Raw genomic sequence first — 16,371 nt, 5'->3', positions numbered from 1 at the left:
GCAACAAAATTGGTCTATAAGATTGTGGCTGATCTTCCTACCTTTTGGGCTTTAGAATTAAAGAAATATAAGCGCTTTTAAAAAACTATGAGGGTATCTTACTTTCTTGAAAATAGTCATTAAAAAGTCTACTCAACAACGGGGTTATCTGTACACTTAATATTTTATATAGCTCTATAGGTAATCCATCTGGACCCGACGCTTTTCCAATTGCTAATGAGGAAATTGTTTTATCAATTTCTTGTATTGTAATAGGAGCATTAAGATTTTCTAGCTGCTCATCTGAAATCTTAGGAAGTTTAATATTTTCCCAGAACTTTTCCATCAAAGGAAGTGTACCTGTATCTCGTTTAGTATATAGTTCCAAAAAATATCGACCGAAAACATTCACAATATCCTCCAGGGTTTTGTATATAATGCCTTTATATTTAATTGTAGCTATATGTTTACGCGCTGATCTCGCCTTAATTACAGTAGCCAAAAACTTGCCAGATCTATTTCCCCATCTATATCTACTATTGTTTTTTAATTGTGCCTGATTGTTCTGCTAAATGAGCATCTAGTTCTTCTTTGCACAACCAATATATCTCGCGTGTCGTTACTGATGGTTTATTACAATAGTCATGATATAGTCTAGCTAATTTCTCTTGCAGTTTTTGCAATTTCAATCGGGCATTCCTACACAGATTTGAATCAAAAGAGATTATATTACCTGCTACCACCTCCTTGGCAGTTTCCCAAAATAACTCTGGATTGTCTAGATTTTCTTGATTATCTGTTACATAATCATTCCATGACTGTATCACATCATTTTGAAAGTTTTTGAGGGATATAAATAATAAGGAAATCTAAATGTATTCCTATTTTTACATGTTTCTTTGTCTTGAACAGAAAATTCTACCGGAGCATGATCAGAGACTATTATTTTATGTATTTTAGTTCCAGTAATCCTAGGAATAAGTGCATTTGAGATTAAAAATAGGTCTATTCTTGATAGAGTAGGCATAGCTTTCAAAGCACACATATAATCCTTACCATCTGGGTTACGTAATCTCCAAATGTCCGTTAATTGTAAGAGCTCTTTTAATTGTTTGAGAATGTTTCTTTCAAATTTACCTAGAGGTCTATTTTGAGAGTAATGCTTCCCCTGATTTAATCTTAACCTGTCACATATAGGATCAGGGGCTAAATGAAAGTCTGCTCCCATGATCAAATTCTTATCTTGAAATGGAAGCAGCTCCTGGATCAATTTAGTCCAGAACCTATTAGATTTTTCATTTGGAGCATAAATGTTGCAGAGAGTCTCATCCCACCTCCTATATTGACTTGAGCTATCACATATCTTCCTTCTGGATCTGTAATATAATTAATAATGTCGACTTCATGGCGTATGCCAACCAAAATTGCCACCCCCCTTTTTGCCCTAGAATAAGAGGAAAAAACTACTGTCCCAACCCAATCTCTATGTAATTTTACATGTTCCTGATCAGATAAATGCGTCTCTTGTAGGAACGCTATGTCTGTTTTTAACCTTCTTAAATGCGTGATAATCGTATATCTTTTATTAGGAGTATGGAAACCTCCTACATTCCATGACGTGATTTTAAGTGCCATAAACTAATTTTGGCCGCATTTTAAATACTACTGTAAGATTCTTCTATCAAGATTGTTTTTATTTTGTAGCCAGGGCAGGAATGCTCTGATCTTCCATCACAATCTGGGTATAGCTGTACTCCATGTTAGTCTATTCAGCAGGGCTGTGGTAGCTTTAAAGCAGTTAGGAACTTGTGGGGTGGGCCTCACTGCATTTTCTTAACAGATTGCTGCCCTATTTTAGAATGCCAGAGTAGGCTTACTCTGTCCATTTCTTTTATCCTAGGTCTCTGTGAGGAGTGGCTTCCTCTCATACCAGAGGGACTGTCTCCATGCCGGACAGTCAGGAATGCAGGTAAGTGCCATTTTTTATTCTATGAACCCTTATGGCAATTTAATAATACACATCTGCATTTTTGGGGTTAATCCTGAGGATCAGGGTTGTTTTATGGCAGGGCCAGGGTACTGTGTGGCGGTAGTGTAAGGGAAAATAAGAAAACATTTATATTTTTTATTTGGTGGCTCAGATTGAACTGCTTACTTATGCAGTCATTTTTCTGCAGAGGCTTTTAATAACGGCTTATCCTGCAGCTGGATGTTTCCTAGCCGTTGTCCCGGATGGGACGCCATTATGGGGGCGTGTCTTCCACTCGCTATACGCCGTTTCATTTTGGCGCTGTTTTTGTTGAGGAGTAAGTTGCCCTGTCTGTTTGGAACTTCCGCATCTGTCACATCTTGTTTCTGCTGCGGATCAAAGGACACAGTTTTAGTCCGTGTCGGAAGGAGCAGGTAGGCACCTCAGAATAAAGTTGAGGTGTAGAGGTGCTGGGGAGTCAATAAACAGGGTACTGGTAATTACGTTATATCATTTTTGAATTAAGACATTCATCCTTAAAATAATAAAAATCGTTTTTTTAGGTTTGTTTTTTAAGGTGACAGTAACATATTTTTTTAACCCCTTAATGACCACAGCACTTTTCATTTTTTTGTCCGTTTGGGACCAAGGCTATTTTTACATTTTTGTGGTGTTTGAGTTTAGCTGTAATTTTTCTCTTACTCATTTACTTTACCCACACATATTATATACCATTTTTCTCGCCATTAAATGGACTTTATAAAGATACCATTATTTTTATCATATCTTATCTTTATCTATATCATAATGGAAAACAACACACCTTTTCTAACTTTGACCCCCAAAATCTGTTACACATCTACAACCACCAAAAAACACCCATGTTAAATAGTTTCTAAATTTTGTTCTGAGTTTAGAAATACCCAATGTTTACATGTTCTTTGCTTTTTTGCAAGTTATAGGGCAATAAATACAAGTAGCACTTTGCTATTTCCAAACCACTTTTTCTTAAAATTAGCAATAGTTACATTGGAACACTGATATCTGTCAGGAATCCCTAAATATCCTTGACATGTATATATTTTGTTTTAGAAGACATCCCAAAATATTGATCTAGGCCCATTTTGGTATATTTCATGCCACCATTTCACCGCCAAATGCGATCAAATACAAAAAATCGTTCACTTTTTCACAATTTTTTTCCACAAACCTTCGGTTTCTCACTGAAATTATTTACAAACAGCTTGTGCAATTATGAAATAAATGGTTGTAAATTTTTCTCTGGGATCCCCTTTGTTCAGAAATAGCAGATATGTATGGCTCTGGCATTGCTTTTAGGTAATTAGAAGGCCGCTAAATGCCACTGCGCACCACAAGTGTATTATGCCCAGTAGTGAAGGGGTTAATTACGGAGCATGTAGGGAGCTTTTAGGGATAATTTTAGCTTTAGTGTAGTGTAGTTAACAACCCACAGTATTGATCTAGGCCCATTTTGGCATATTTCATGCCACCATTTCACCGCAAAATGCGATCAAATAAAAAAAATTGTTCACTTTTTCACGGTTTTCGGTTTCTCACTGAAATCATTTACAAACAGCTTGTGCAATTATTTCACAAATGGTTGTAAATGCTTCTCTTGGATCCCCTTTGCTCAGAAATAGCAGACATATATGGCTTTGGCTTTACTTTTTGGTAATTAGAAGGCCGCTAAATGCCGCTGAGCATCACACATGTATTATGCCCAGCAGTGCAGGGGTCAATTAGGGAGCTTGTATGGAGCTTGTAGGGTTAATTTTAGCTTTAGTGTAGTGTAGTAGACAACCCAAATATTTCATGCCACCATTTCACCGCCAAATGCGATCAAATAAAAGAAAATTGTTCCCTTTTTCACAAACTTTTTCACAAACTTTAGGTTTCTCACTGAAATTATTTACAAATTGTGCAATAATGGCACAAATGGTTGTAAATGCTTCTATGGGATCCCCTTTGTTCAGAAATAGCAGACATATATGACTTTTGCTTTGCTTTTTGGTAATTCGAAGGCCGCTAAATACCGCTGCGCATCACATGTGTATTATGGCTAGCAGTGAAGGGGTTAATTATGTAGCTTGTAGAGAGCTTGCAGGGTTAATTTTAGCTTTAGTGTAGAGATCAGCCTCCCACCTGAAACATCAGACCCCCTGATCCCTCCCAATCAGCTCTCTTCCCTCCCCCACCCCACAATTGTTTCCGCCATCTTAAGTACTGGCAGAAAGTCTGCCAGTACTAAAATAAAAGGTATATTTGGTTGATTTTTTATATTATATTTACATATGCTGCTGTGTAGGATTCCCCCTTAGCCCCCAACCTCACTGATCCCCCACCAAACAGCTCTCTAACCCTCCCCCTCTACCTTAATGGGTGCCATCTTGATACTGGCAGCTGTCTGCCAGTACCCAGTTTAGAAAAAAATTGTGTTTTTAAAAAAAAAAAAAAAAATCTCACTTTCTGTAGTGTAGCTCCCCCCACCCCAAGACCAACCCCCTACCCCTCCAAGATCCCTTAGATTATTTTTAAATAGCCCCTTTCTGACTTTCTCCCACGTATATTATCTTTTTTTTCTGTAGTGTAGCGGTTCCCACCCGCTCCCGCCCTGTGCATGCACCCGCCCGCCATCCCCCGTGCACGCGCGCGTGTGTCCGTGTGTGCCTCTGTCGGTCCAGCCCATGATCCCACCTCCCTCCACATCATACGGCCCATCGATGGCCGCCCATCCGCCTCCCACTCACCAACGATACTGGCCATTGATGTCCGGTGGAGAGAGGGCCACAGAGTGGCTCTCTCTGCATCGTATGGCCATGCAGGCTTATTGTAGGATGCCTCCATATCGAGGCATCACTGCAATAACCGGAAAGCAGCTGGAAGCGAGCAGGATCGCTTCCAGCTGCTTTCTAGACCGAGGACATGCAGGGTATGTCCTCAGGCATTAACTGTCTTTTTTTAGAGGACGTACCCTGCACGTCCTCGGTCATTAAGGGGTTAATATCATTATTTTGTCAAAGAAAGTTTTGTATAATTCTTGTGCAAAATGGACCTAGAGTCTAATCCTTCTAGTTTGTGCAAGCTTTGTTTGGGGGCCCAAGTAAAGCCTCTTTGACCTTTTTGCAGTTCTTGTACAGAGAGAACTCTGTTATATAAGGACAAACTTTTTTATTCTGAGCCACCATTCCCTCAGGATGAGTCCATCCAGATGTTGTCACAGCCTCTCCCTAATTTGCCCCAATCTGCAGCGACATCACATGCAGTGCCCTGCGGTTCCTCAAATCTCCAGATGGAGTATTTTTAAAGGCTGAGATTGCTGCCCAGGTATCTTCGGTGGTATCTGAGGCACTAGTAGCCATTCCCATGCTGCAGGAGAAGCGTGAGAGGAACATTACAGAATCAGACAAGGTATCAGATCCTGTTCAGGCAGACCGGGCTCCTTCGCGTAAATCGGAGGAGGAGGATACTTCGATAGCCTCTGAGGGCAAAATCTCAGATTTGGATAGTGTAATTCCTTCATCTGATGCTGAAGTGGTTTCCTTCAGATTCAAGCTTGAGCACCTCTATGTCTTATTAAAGGAGGTTTTAGCTACCTTGGACAACTCCGATCCTCCTATTGTTGTCAACCCTAAAAAGTCTAGCAAATTAAATAGATACTTTGATGTCCCCTCGTCTGGGGAGGTATTTCCAGTGCCAGAGCGTGCCACTGAGATTATTACCCGGGAATAGGAGAGACCAGGAATCCCCTTCTCCCCCTCCCCTGTCTTTAGGAAAATGTTCCCGGTAGCTGACTCCTTCAAGGAGTCTTGGCAGACGGTTCCTAAGGTGGAAGGGGCGATTTCAACTTTGGCTAAGAGAACTACCTTCCCTATTGAGGATAGTTGGTCTTTCAAGGATCCTATGGATAAAAAGCTGGAGGCCTTTTTTTTTTTTTTGTCCATAAGATTTAATAACATAAAGCATATATTAATTACAAAGTCAAAAGCTTCTTTTTAAACAGCATACAAGTTTACAGCTAATTACGTTTAACTAGCTCTAAATAAAAAAAAAATATTTTATTGCGGCTTAGTTCAAGACAGTAAGACTACAACTAACATTAAAAGGATTTTTGTTATAAAGTTCGTTTTGGAGCAGTCACTTTGAAAGCTACATTTATACTCAACTTTTTATATGAAAAGAATTTTATTTATTTTTTTAAACAATGAAAATAAAATGGTTTGAATATACACATGTCATGTCCGGGACTAGGAATTTCTTTACTTCCTCCATTGCATGTGCCATGCGTGTGTAGGCCTCACAGGGAGGGCCAAAAACCTCAATAAATACATGAAGGTCCATATTAAGGTGTCTGTATTTTGGATCTGCTCCTTTTCGCAGCTCTTCTTCCTTTGCTTTGTCTCTCATAGAGCCTTTGCCAAGTACAGAGATTTTGGCTCCTGTTTCTTCTTGAAGCCTTTTGATTGTGTGCCCCTGTGGTCCCAGGATTTTCCCAACGAAGTTGAACTTGGGATACAGCTTAACAGGTATCAGAATGCGTTCCTTAAGCTTCATGTTTTTGTGGGAGAACAAGTCTAGGTATGTATCTTCTTCATCCTTTTTGCCATCGTCTCCCTTTTTTAGCTTCTCTATTTCATTAGCCAGGAGGGTCATTGCATGTGTAAATGATGGGTCCAGGCTGTCTTTCTCAGCCATCAGCTCAGGGAGGTACTTGCTGTCGGTTTCCATGATGTTGTCTTGTTGATGTCTAATTCAGAACCGCACCACTGACCCGTAGACTTGTTCTCTTGTGCCAGCTGGAGGCCTTTTTAAAGAAAATATATACTCATCAGGGGTTACAATGGCAACCGGCGGTGTGCATTGCTACAGTAACCAGTGCGGCAGCCTATTGGTTTGATGCTTTGTCTGAGTCTTTGCAAGCTGAAACTCCCTTGGAGGAGATTCAAGATAGGATTAAGGCTCTCAAGTTAGCCAACTCCTTTATAACGGACGCTTCCTTGAAAGTCATTAAATTGGGAGCTAATCTGGTTTTGCAATTTTAGCGCATAGGGCACTATCGCTTAAGTCTTGGTCTGCAGATGTTTCTTCTAAATCTAAGCTTTTGGCTATACCCTACAAGGGAAACACCTTGATCTGTGCAGCTCTGGCAGAGATTATCTCTGATATCACGGGTGGTAAAGGATATTTTCTGCCTCAAGACAGAAAGAATAAATCAAAGAGACGTCAGAATAATTTTCGTTCCTTTCGTAACTTCAAAGTTAAGTTTTCCCTTGCCTCTACCAAGCAGGAACTATCCAAGCCCTCTTGGAAGCCTGGTCAGTCTTGGAAGTGGAAGCAATCAAAGAAACCCGCAGCTGATTCCAAGTCAGCATGAAGGGTTTGCAACAATCTGGGATCGGATCAAGTGGGGGGCAGACTTTTTGAGCTCACACAAGCTTGAGAACAAGATATTCCAGGCCCGTGGGCAGTGGACATAGTTTCCCAGGGGTACAAGTTAGAGTTCAAGACCTTTCCTCCCAGGGGCAGGTTTCACCTTTCAAGATTATCTGTAGACCAAATAAAAAGAGAGGCATTCTTGAAATGTGTTCAAGACCTTTTCCTCTTGGGAGTGATAGTGCCTGTTCCAAGTCAGAAACAGGGTCTCGGGTTTTACTCAAACCTGTTTGTGGTTCCCAAAAAAGAGGGAACTTTCAGGCCCATTCTAGATCTAAAATTACTAAACAAATTTCTCAGAGTGCCATCCTTCAAGATGGAGACTATCCGCTCCATTCTGCCCCTAATACAAAAGGGTGAATTCATGACAACCATAGACCTGAATGATGTGTTCCTGCACGTTCCCATTCACAGGGACCATCACAAAAATCTGAGGTTTGCCTATCTAGACAAACATTTCCAATTTGTAGCGCTGCCATTTGAACTCGCCACACTTTCCACTGCAGCTGCCACATACTATCCAATCCCCTGTCTAGAGATTCCAGAAGTGTCTTATAAACATAATATTTGCAAATAGGTGGTGTGCAAGACAGATGGACTACAAACATATGCTTAAAGAGAAAAAAGGGGGAGAGAACCGAAAGTAAAGAAATAGGTTAATGTAGGTTATATATATATATATATATATATATATATATATATATATATATATATATGTTATACTGTAACAACTTTGCCTGTAAAGGGCACAAAGACGAGTTACTGAAATATCCATATAGATAGATATTCTTAACATTAGCATATACTTAGAAATTATTTGTTATGTAAGCATAAGGAAAACACTACTCTTAAAGGGACAGTCTACACAAAAATTGTTATTGTTTAAAAAAGATAGATAATGCCTTTATTACCCATTACAAATAAAAATGTTTATTTGTAAAGTGTCCAAAATCTGAAAATTATTTGTAAAGTGTCCAAAATGTTAAAAATCCCCTTAGGGAACCTTATACCAAAGTCCACCTTCTCTTCTACCTGAGGTTCTTGCTTCTAATCCCACCCCTACCTTGCAATTGGTCAGAAAATCTTAAGACTTTCAGTTACTATAAAATTGTATCTATATAATGATGACTCATTAGAAATCTTAGATAGTATTGAATATATCCTCAAACATAATTTTCTTTGCATTTAATGAAATTTTTTTCTACAACTGTGTGGTACAACGATGGGAACCAGGTTTGCTCCCAGCTATGCAAACTTGTTTATGGGTCTCTGGGAATACATTTTCCTAGACTCAGTAGATCTGAGGGCAAACATGGTTCTCTATAAGAGATATATTGATGATATTTTAATTATTTGGAAAGGTAGTAAGGAAGATTTAGACAGGTTTATATCTAGAATGAATAATATTGAAATCATTTTTTAAGTTTACCTATACAAGTAGTACCAAAAATATACAATTTTTAAATTTGGACATTAGAATTGAGAACAATAAAATTTTAACCAGAACATATTTTAAACCTGTGGATGCAAATAACTATATTCACGCATCCAGTTGTCATCTTGAAAAGTGGAAGGAAAACATCCCAGAAAGCCAATTTACGAGAATCCAAAAAAATTGCAATAATGATGAGGACTATATGATATAATCAAATATTCTGGCTAAGAAATTTGAAAAGAGAGGGTATAATTGAGATATGATAGAAACTGAAAATGTAGCAAATTTGAATAGACCTAGGGAACATATGTTCCAGAATCAGAGAAAAAATAATGAAGTTAACAAAACGAATGAATTATTTCTTGCCTTTATCACTCAATTTAACTGCAATAAGGGGTTAATAGAGAAATTATGAAAAAATATTGGCCTGTTCTAAAAAAAGATGACATTTTAGGACCCACTCTACCAGACTCTACCGGACTATCCAAAAATAGTATATAAAAAAATTGAGAAATCTAAAGAATATGCTAGTACCCACTGATTTGAAGAAGAAACAGAATATTCAAAATCAAAAAGACCTATGGGAAAAGACTTAAAAGGGTTCTTTCCAAGTCTCCCATGCAAATCCTGCAAGCATTCAGAGAAAAGGAAAGTTTTTAATTCCTCTTCCACAGGTAGACAGCATAACATTAATTATTTATATATTGGAATGTAAATGTGGGGCTTAATATGTGGGTGAGTTGGAGGGGTCAGCACGAGACCTTATCCGCGAACATATTTGGTCCATCAAGAATATGAATGAAGAGAGAAATAAAGACCTCCCAGTACCCGGACATTTCAAACAGTGCAATAATGGTAACTTATAATACTTTAAGTACACTATTATTGACAAATATATATACATACACATAGAATAATGCCCTTCTGATACCCTCTAATAGCATTTATATAGACATAGTTTTACAAGTTCTCTTTATACCTTATATTTTTAATATTTTTTATATCTTATGTTCCTAACTGTTGTTTTTTCAGTTAATTAAATGTATCTTTGGTGTATGCTCTTCTTATATATTGATCAATTGTTGATGTTTTTAGATACCGATATGAAATGGAATCTGCTTTTAGTTTTTTGTTCTTGTTTTTGTTTTATTTTAATTCTATCAATTTTATTTTTTATCATTTTTATTCATTATGCATACTCCTTTTATTTTTTGCAATATTTGTTCTGAGGCATTGTAAAAAGTGGTATATTTTATGTTATATTTATAAGCCCAAATGGTATATAGAATGAGAATTTTTTTTAAATAAAACAAAATATATTTTATAAATATTTTTTTATAATTATTACTTAATATATTTTTTATCTAAGATCAAATATATTTTTAGCCAAGATTATAGTTTCTTTTTACTTATCCATAATGAACTGGCTTAAACTCTAAGGCCTAGATTTAGAGTTTGGCGGTAGCCGTGAAAACCAGCGTTAGAGGCTCCTAACGCTGGTTTTAGGCTACCGCCGGTATTTGGAGTCAGTCAGGAAAGGGTCTAACGCTCACTTTTCAGCCGCAACTTTTCCATACCGCAGATCCCCTTACGTCAATTGCGTATCCTATCTTTTCAATGGGATCTTTCTAACTCCGGTATTTAGAGTCGTGGCTGAAGTGAGCGTTAGAAATCTAACGACAAAACTCCAGCGGCAGAAAAAAGTCAGTAGTTAAGAGCTTTCTGGGCTAACGCCGGTTTATAAAGCTCTTAACTACTGTGCTATAAAGTACACTAACACCCATAAACTACCTATGTACCCCTAAACCGAGGTCCCCCCACATCGCCGCCACTCGATTGAATTTTTTTAACCCCTAATCTGCCGACCGCCACCTACGTTATACTTATGTACCCCTAATCTGCTGCCCCTAACACCATCGACCCCTATATTATATTTATTACCCCCTAACCTGCCCCCCACAACGTCGCCGCCAGCTACCTACAATAATTAAATCCCTAATCTGCCGACCGCCACCTACGTTATACTTATGTACCCCTAATCTGCTGCCCCTAATACCGCCGACCCCTATATTATATTTATTAACCCCTAATCTGCCCCCCTCAACGTCGCCTCCACCTGCCTACACTTATTAACCCCTAATATGCCGAGCGGACCGCACCGCTATTATAATAAAGTTATTAACCCCTAATCCGCCTCACTAACCCTTTAATAAATAGTATTAACCCCTAATCTGCCCTCCCTAACATCGCCGACACCTAACTTCAAACATTAACCCCTAGGGGCCCATTTATCAAAGGGCTTGCGGACCTGATCCGACACTGCGGATCAGGTCCGCAAGACCTCGCTAAATGCGGAGAGCAATACGCTCTCCACATTTAACATTGCACCAGCAGCTCACAAGAGCTGCTGGTGCAACGCCGCCCCCTGCTGACTCGCGGCCAATCGGCCGCCAGCAGGGAGCTGTCAATCAACCCGATCGTATTCGATCGGGTTGATTTCCGGCGGTTCCTGTCCGCCTGCTCAGAGCAGGCGGACAGGGTTATGAAGCAGCGGTCTTTAGACCGCTGCTTCATAACTTGTGTTTCTGGCGAGTCTGAAGACTCGCCAGAAACACGGCCCTTCAAGCTCCATACGGAGCTTGATAAATGGGCCTGCTAATCTGCCGACTGGAGCTCACCGCTATTCTAATAAATGTATTAACCCCTAAAGCTAAGTCTAACCCTAACACTAACACCCCCCTAAGTTAAATATAATTCAAATCTAACAAAATAAATTAACTCTTTTTAAATAAATTATTCCTATTTAAAGCTAAATACTTACCTGTAAAATAAACCCTAATATAGCTACAATATAAATTATAATTATATTATAGCTATTTTAGGATTTATATTTATTTTACAGGTAACTTTGTATTTATTTTAACCAGGTACAATAGCTATTAAATAGTTAAGAACTATTTAATAGCTAAAATAGTTAAAATAATTACAAAATTACCTGTAAAATAAATCCTAACCTAAGTTACAATTAAACCTAACACTAGACTATCAATAAATTAATTAAATACAATACCTACAATTATCTACAATTAAACCTAACACTACACTATCAATAAATTAATTAAATACAATATCTACAAATAAATACAATTAAATAAACTAACTAAAGTACAAAAAATAAAAAAGAACTAAGTTACAAAAAATAAAAAATTTTTTTTTACAAACATTAGAAAAATATTACAACAATTTTAAACTAATTACACCTACTCTAAGCCCCCTAATAAAATAACAAAGCCCCCCAAAATAAAAAAATGCCCTACCCTATTCTAAATTACAAAAGTTCAAAGCTCTTTTACCTTACCAGCCCTGAACATTGCGGGGCATGCCCCAAGAAATTCAGCTCTTTTGCCTGTAAAAAACCACATACAATACTCCCCCCCCCCCAACATTACAACCCACCACCCACATACTCCTAATCTAACCCAAACCCCCCTTAAATAAACCTAACACTAAGCCCCTGAAGATCTTCCTACCTTATCTTCACCTCACCGGGTATCACTGATGCGTCCTGGCTCCAAAATCTTCATCCAAGCCCAAGCGGGGGCTAGACATCCATCATCCGACGGCTGAAGAAGTCCAGAAGAGGGTCCAAAGTCTTCATCCTATCCGGGAAGAAGAGTAGAACCGGACCGGCAACCATCTTCTTCCAAGCTGCATCTTCTATCTTCATCCGATGAGGACCGGCTCCATCGTGAAGACCTCCAGCGCGGACTCATCTTCTTGCGACGACGTCCAACTGAAGAATGACGGTTCCTTTAAGGGACGTCATCCAAGATGGCGTCCCTCGAATTCCGATTGGCTGATAGGATTCTATCAGCCAATCGGAATTAAGGTAGGAAAATTCTGATTGGCTGATGGAATCAGCCAATCAGAATGCAAGCTCAATCTGATTGGCTGATTGGTCGGATGATGGATGTCTAGCCCCCGCTTGGTTTGGATGAAGATATAGGAGCGAGGATGGATCGGTGTGATACCCGGTGAGGTGAAGACAAGGTAGGAAGATCTTCAGGGGCTTAGTGTTAGGTTTATTTAAGGGGGGTTTGGGTTAGATTAAGGGTATGTGGGTGGTGGGTTGTAATGTTGGGGGGGTATTGTATGTTTGTTTTACAGGCAAAAGAGCTGAATTCTTTGGGGCATGCCCCGCAAAGGGCCCTGTTCAGGGCTGGTAAGGTAAGAGAGCTTTGAACTTTAGTAATTTAGAATAGGGTAGGGCATTTTTTTATTTTGGGGGTCTTTGTTATTTTATTAGGGGGCTTAGAGTAGGTGTAATTAGTTTAAAATTGTTGTAATATTTTTCTGATGTTTGTAAATATTTTTTTATTTTTTGTAACTTAGTTCTTTTTTATTTTTTGTACTTTAGTTAGTTTATTTCATTGTATTTAGTTGTAGGTATTGTATTTAATTAATTTATTGATAGTGTAGTGTTAGGTTTAATTGTAGGTAATTGTAGGTATTTTATTTAATTTATTTATTGATAGTGTAGTGTTAGGTTTAATTGTAACTTAGGTTAGGATTTATTTTACAGGTAATTTTGTAATTATTTTAACTATTTTAGCTATTGTACCTGGTTAAAATAAATACAAAGTTACCTGTAAAATAAATATAAATCCTAAAATAGCTATAATATAAATATAATTTATATTGTAGCTATATTAGGATTTATTTTACAGGTAAGTATTTAGCTTTAAATAGGAATAATTTATTTAATAAGAGTTACTTAATTTTGTTAGATTTAAATTATATTTAACTTAGGGGGTGTTAGTGTTAGGGTTAGACTTAGCTTTAGGGGTTAATACATTTATTAGAATAGTGGTGAGCTCCAGTCGGCAGATTAGGGGTTAATGTTTGAAGTTAGGTGTCGGCGATGTTAGGGAGGGCAGATTAGGGGTTAATACTATTTATTATAGAGTTAGTGAGGCGGATTAGCGGTTAATAAATTTATTATAATAGCGGTGCGGTCCGCTCGGCAGATTAGGGGTTAATAAGTGTAGGCAGGTGGAGGCGACGTTGTGGGGGGCAGATTAGGGGTTAATAAATATAATATAGGGGTCGGCGGTGTTAGGGGCAGCAGATTAGGGGTACATAGGGATAATGTAAGTAGCGGCTGTTTACGGAGCGGCAGATTAGGGGTTAAAAATAATATGCAGGGGTCAGCGATAGCGGGGGCGGCAGAATAGGGGTTAATAAGTGTAAGGTTAGGGGTGTTTAGACTCAGGGTTCATGTTAGGGTGTTAGGTGCAGACGTAGGAAGTGTTTCCCCATAGACAACAATGGGGCTGCATTAGGAGCTGAACGCGGCTTTTTTGCAGGTGTTAGGTTTTTTTTCAGCTCAAACAGCCCCATTGTTTCCTATGGGGGAAAATCGTGCACGAGCACGTTTTTGAAGCTGGCCGCGTCCGTAAGCAACTCTGGTATCGAGAGTTGAAGTTGCGTTAAATATGCTCTACGCTCCTTTTTTGGAGCTCTCAATACCAGAGTTATTTAAAAGGTGCGGCCAGAAAAAAGCCAGCGTTAGCTACGCGGGTCGTTACCGACAAAACTCTAAATCTAGCCGTAAATGAATTACGAGTTTGAAATAGGTAAATTGAACATATAATATGCCATTTTACTCGTTGCTCCGCTAAAAAAGAAGCCGGCCTCTGTTTGTGAATTAGAAGCTTGAGAAAGGAGAAATCTGAAACACGTTACTTCTTTTGGTCAAAAACGGTCACCGTAGTCTGAAGGTTCAGACATTACACCATACCTAGTCCTGTTCCATTCTGCTATCTAGCGAATGCTGATGGGTTTTTGGCTCCAAACATCTAGACCCTGTTTTTTCATTTGATCCGGAGTGTAACTGTTTGTCACAATCCTAACTGTAAGTTTGGATATACTTAATTCATTAAATAGATTTTATATACTTCTAAAAGTTTTCTGTCTGTATTTACAGCACGTTCTATACCCATGTTATGGAAATTGGAGAACAACTCAACAGTGCACAATAAGAACTTTATGTGTATGGACTTATTATCTCTGGCTAAAATATCCTTGCAGTACTAGTATCTCATTATTTGTTTGAGAGATACTCTTGTTTTTATCTTTTCATCTTGTGTTATCTGTTTATTTTATATCTCAAATTTTTTTTAATGAATTTTATGTCCTACTTTTATTCTTTTTGTGCTTAAAGCAGTAATCTAATTAAATTGTACCTATATACTTTTAAATTACCCTTCTCTCACATATCCACCATAAATGTTATAGCTCTGATATCATTAGTTTGATTTCAGAAGCGCAATTAGTTCTTTTAACTAAGTTTGGACTTAACCCAGAGGAAACTGTTTATTTTCTGAGCCTGCTCCTTCCTTTTTGAATTTTGCTGAACATTTTCTACACAATAAATTTGCAAGCTTGAAACCAAGGAGATTAAGTATTAAATACAAGATCTTGAAGGACATTGACCATCCTTTTGAAAGATTCTGTTGATGGACCTTTCTGACCAGTAGGAGGGAAGGTGGACTTTGGTTTAAGATTTCACAAGGAGATTTTCAAACTTTAGGACTCTATCTCACCTGAACCGTGAACATCCTCTTGGATCCAAGTTACTCTTTTGGACCTTACACTCCTATTTTGGACACTTTACAAATAAATGTTTTTCTTTATTATATATTTTCTCTTTGGATATATCATACATTATTGGACTAATCCTCTTACTTTGGACACTATATTTTCTACTTATATATATATTTTTTATTTTATTTTAATTTTTTTCGTCTTTCTATACCCAATACATTCATACTTGTTTGGGTCTATTTTATCCACTTCATTTTTCTAGTGGATTTGGGTCATTGACACCACTAAGTGTATACTTTTGTTTTTTATTTTTATATCACTGTGTAATTGTTTTTAGTCTACTCTGTGTTTTTATTATAATAAATTTGTATGAATTTGTATAACCTGCACACTTAAGCCTTTTGGCGCTCCTTACTTTCCTACTCTATTTACCTTTAACGATCGGGTTAGGTGGTCGTTTATACTTAAGTGAGCTTGTGTGCTTTCCCTTTTGGCGCTGTATGCTATATCTCTTGTTTACCATTTCTTATTCCATGTTATATTGGCAACAGCTGCAATACATATTCATGTGTAAATTGGTGTAATTTGATGTAATGTTACTAAAATATTTGATAAATTAACAAATGTTTTTACAGATGGGTAAACAAACTCATCGCTTAAGAAAGTTGGTCAAATTGTTGGCCTGTTGAAGGCAAAAAACATGTTGCAGTTCAAGATTGCTGAAAGTCTAGGTGTATCACGTCGTTCTGTAAAGAATATTAAGAAATAAAAAATGGATTGTGGGGATGGTTTTCGAGCATTGTTTCTGTCCCTCTTAAGCTAATCTTCACTGAACAGTTCACTTTGATACCTTGATGCCTGCATCTTGAATGTGTTTAGTCAAGACTCTGACATGTAGTTTCCTATTTTGAGTGCAGATAACTAGAATTAT

General features: G+C 37.9%; 1 protein-coding gene across 1 annotated transcript in view; it reads right to left on the bottom strand.

Annotated features, from left to right (window-relative positions):
• The window catches only part of LOC128661576 (KH domain-containing, RNA-binding, signal transduction-associated protein 1-like), a 68,988-nt gene extending 62,243 nt beyond the window's left edge, over positions 1-6,745 (bottom strand). The window contains exon 1 of the mRNA XM_053715818.1: positions 6,197-6,745. Within this exon, the coding sequence (XP_053571793.1) occupies positions 6,197-6,694 (498 nt within the window). The 5' untranslated portion in view covers positions 6,695-6,745. The remainder of the gene's footprint in view (positions 1-6,196) is intronic.
• Positions 6,746-16,371: the final 9,626 nt, after the last annotated feature.

This window comes from Bombina bombina, chromosome 5 (genome assembly GCF_027579735.1).
Source record: "Bombina bombina isolate aBomBom1 chromosome 5, aBomBom1.pri, whole genome shotgun sequence".
Classification (NCBI taxonomy): Eukaryota; Metazoa; Chordata; class Amphibia; order Anura; family Bombinatoridae; genus Bombina; species Bombina bombina.
Note: the sequence above shows the minus strand (reverse complement) of the source record. Positions and strands in the feature narration are given on the sequence as shown.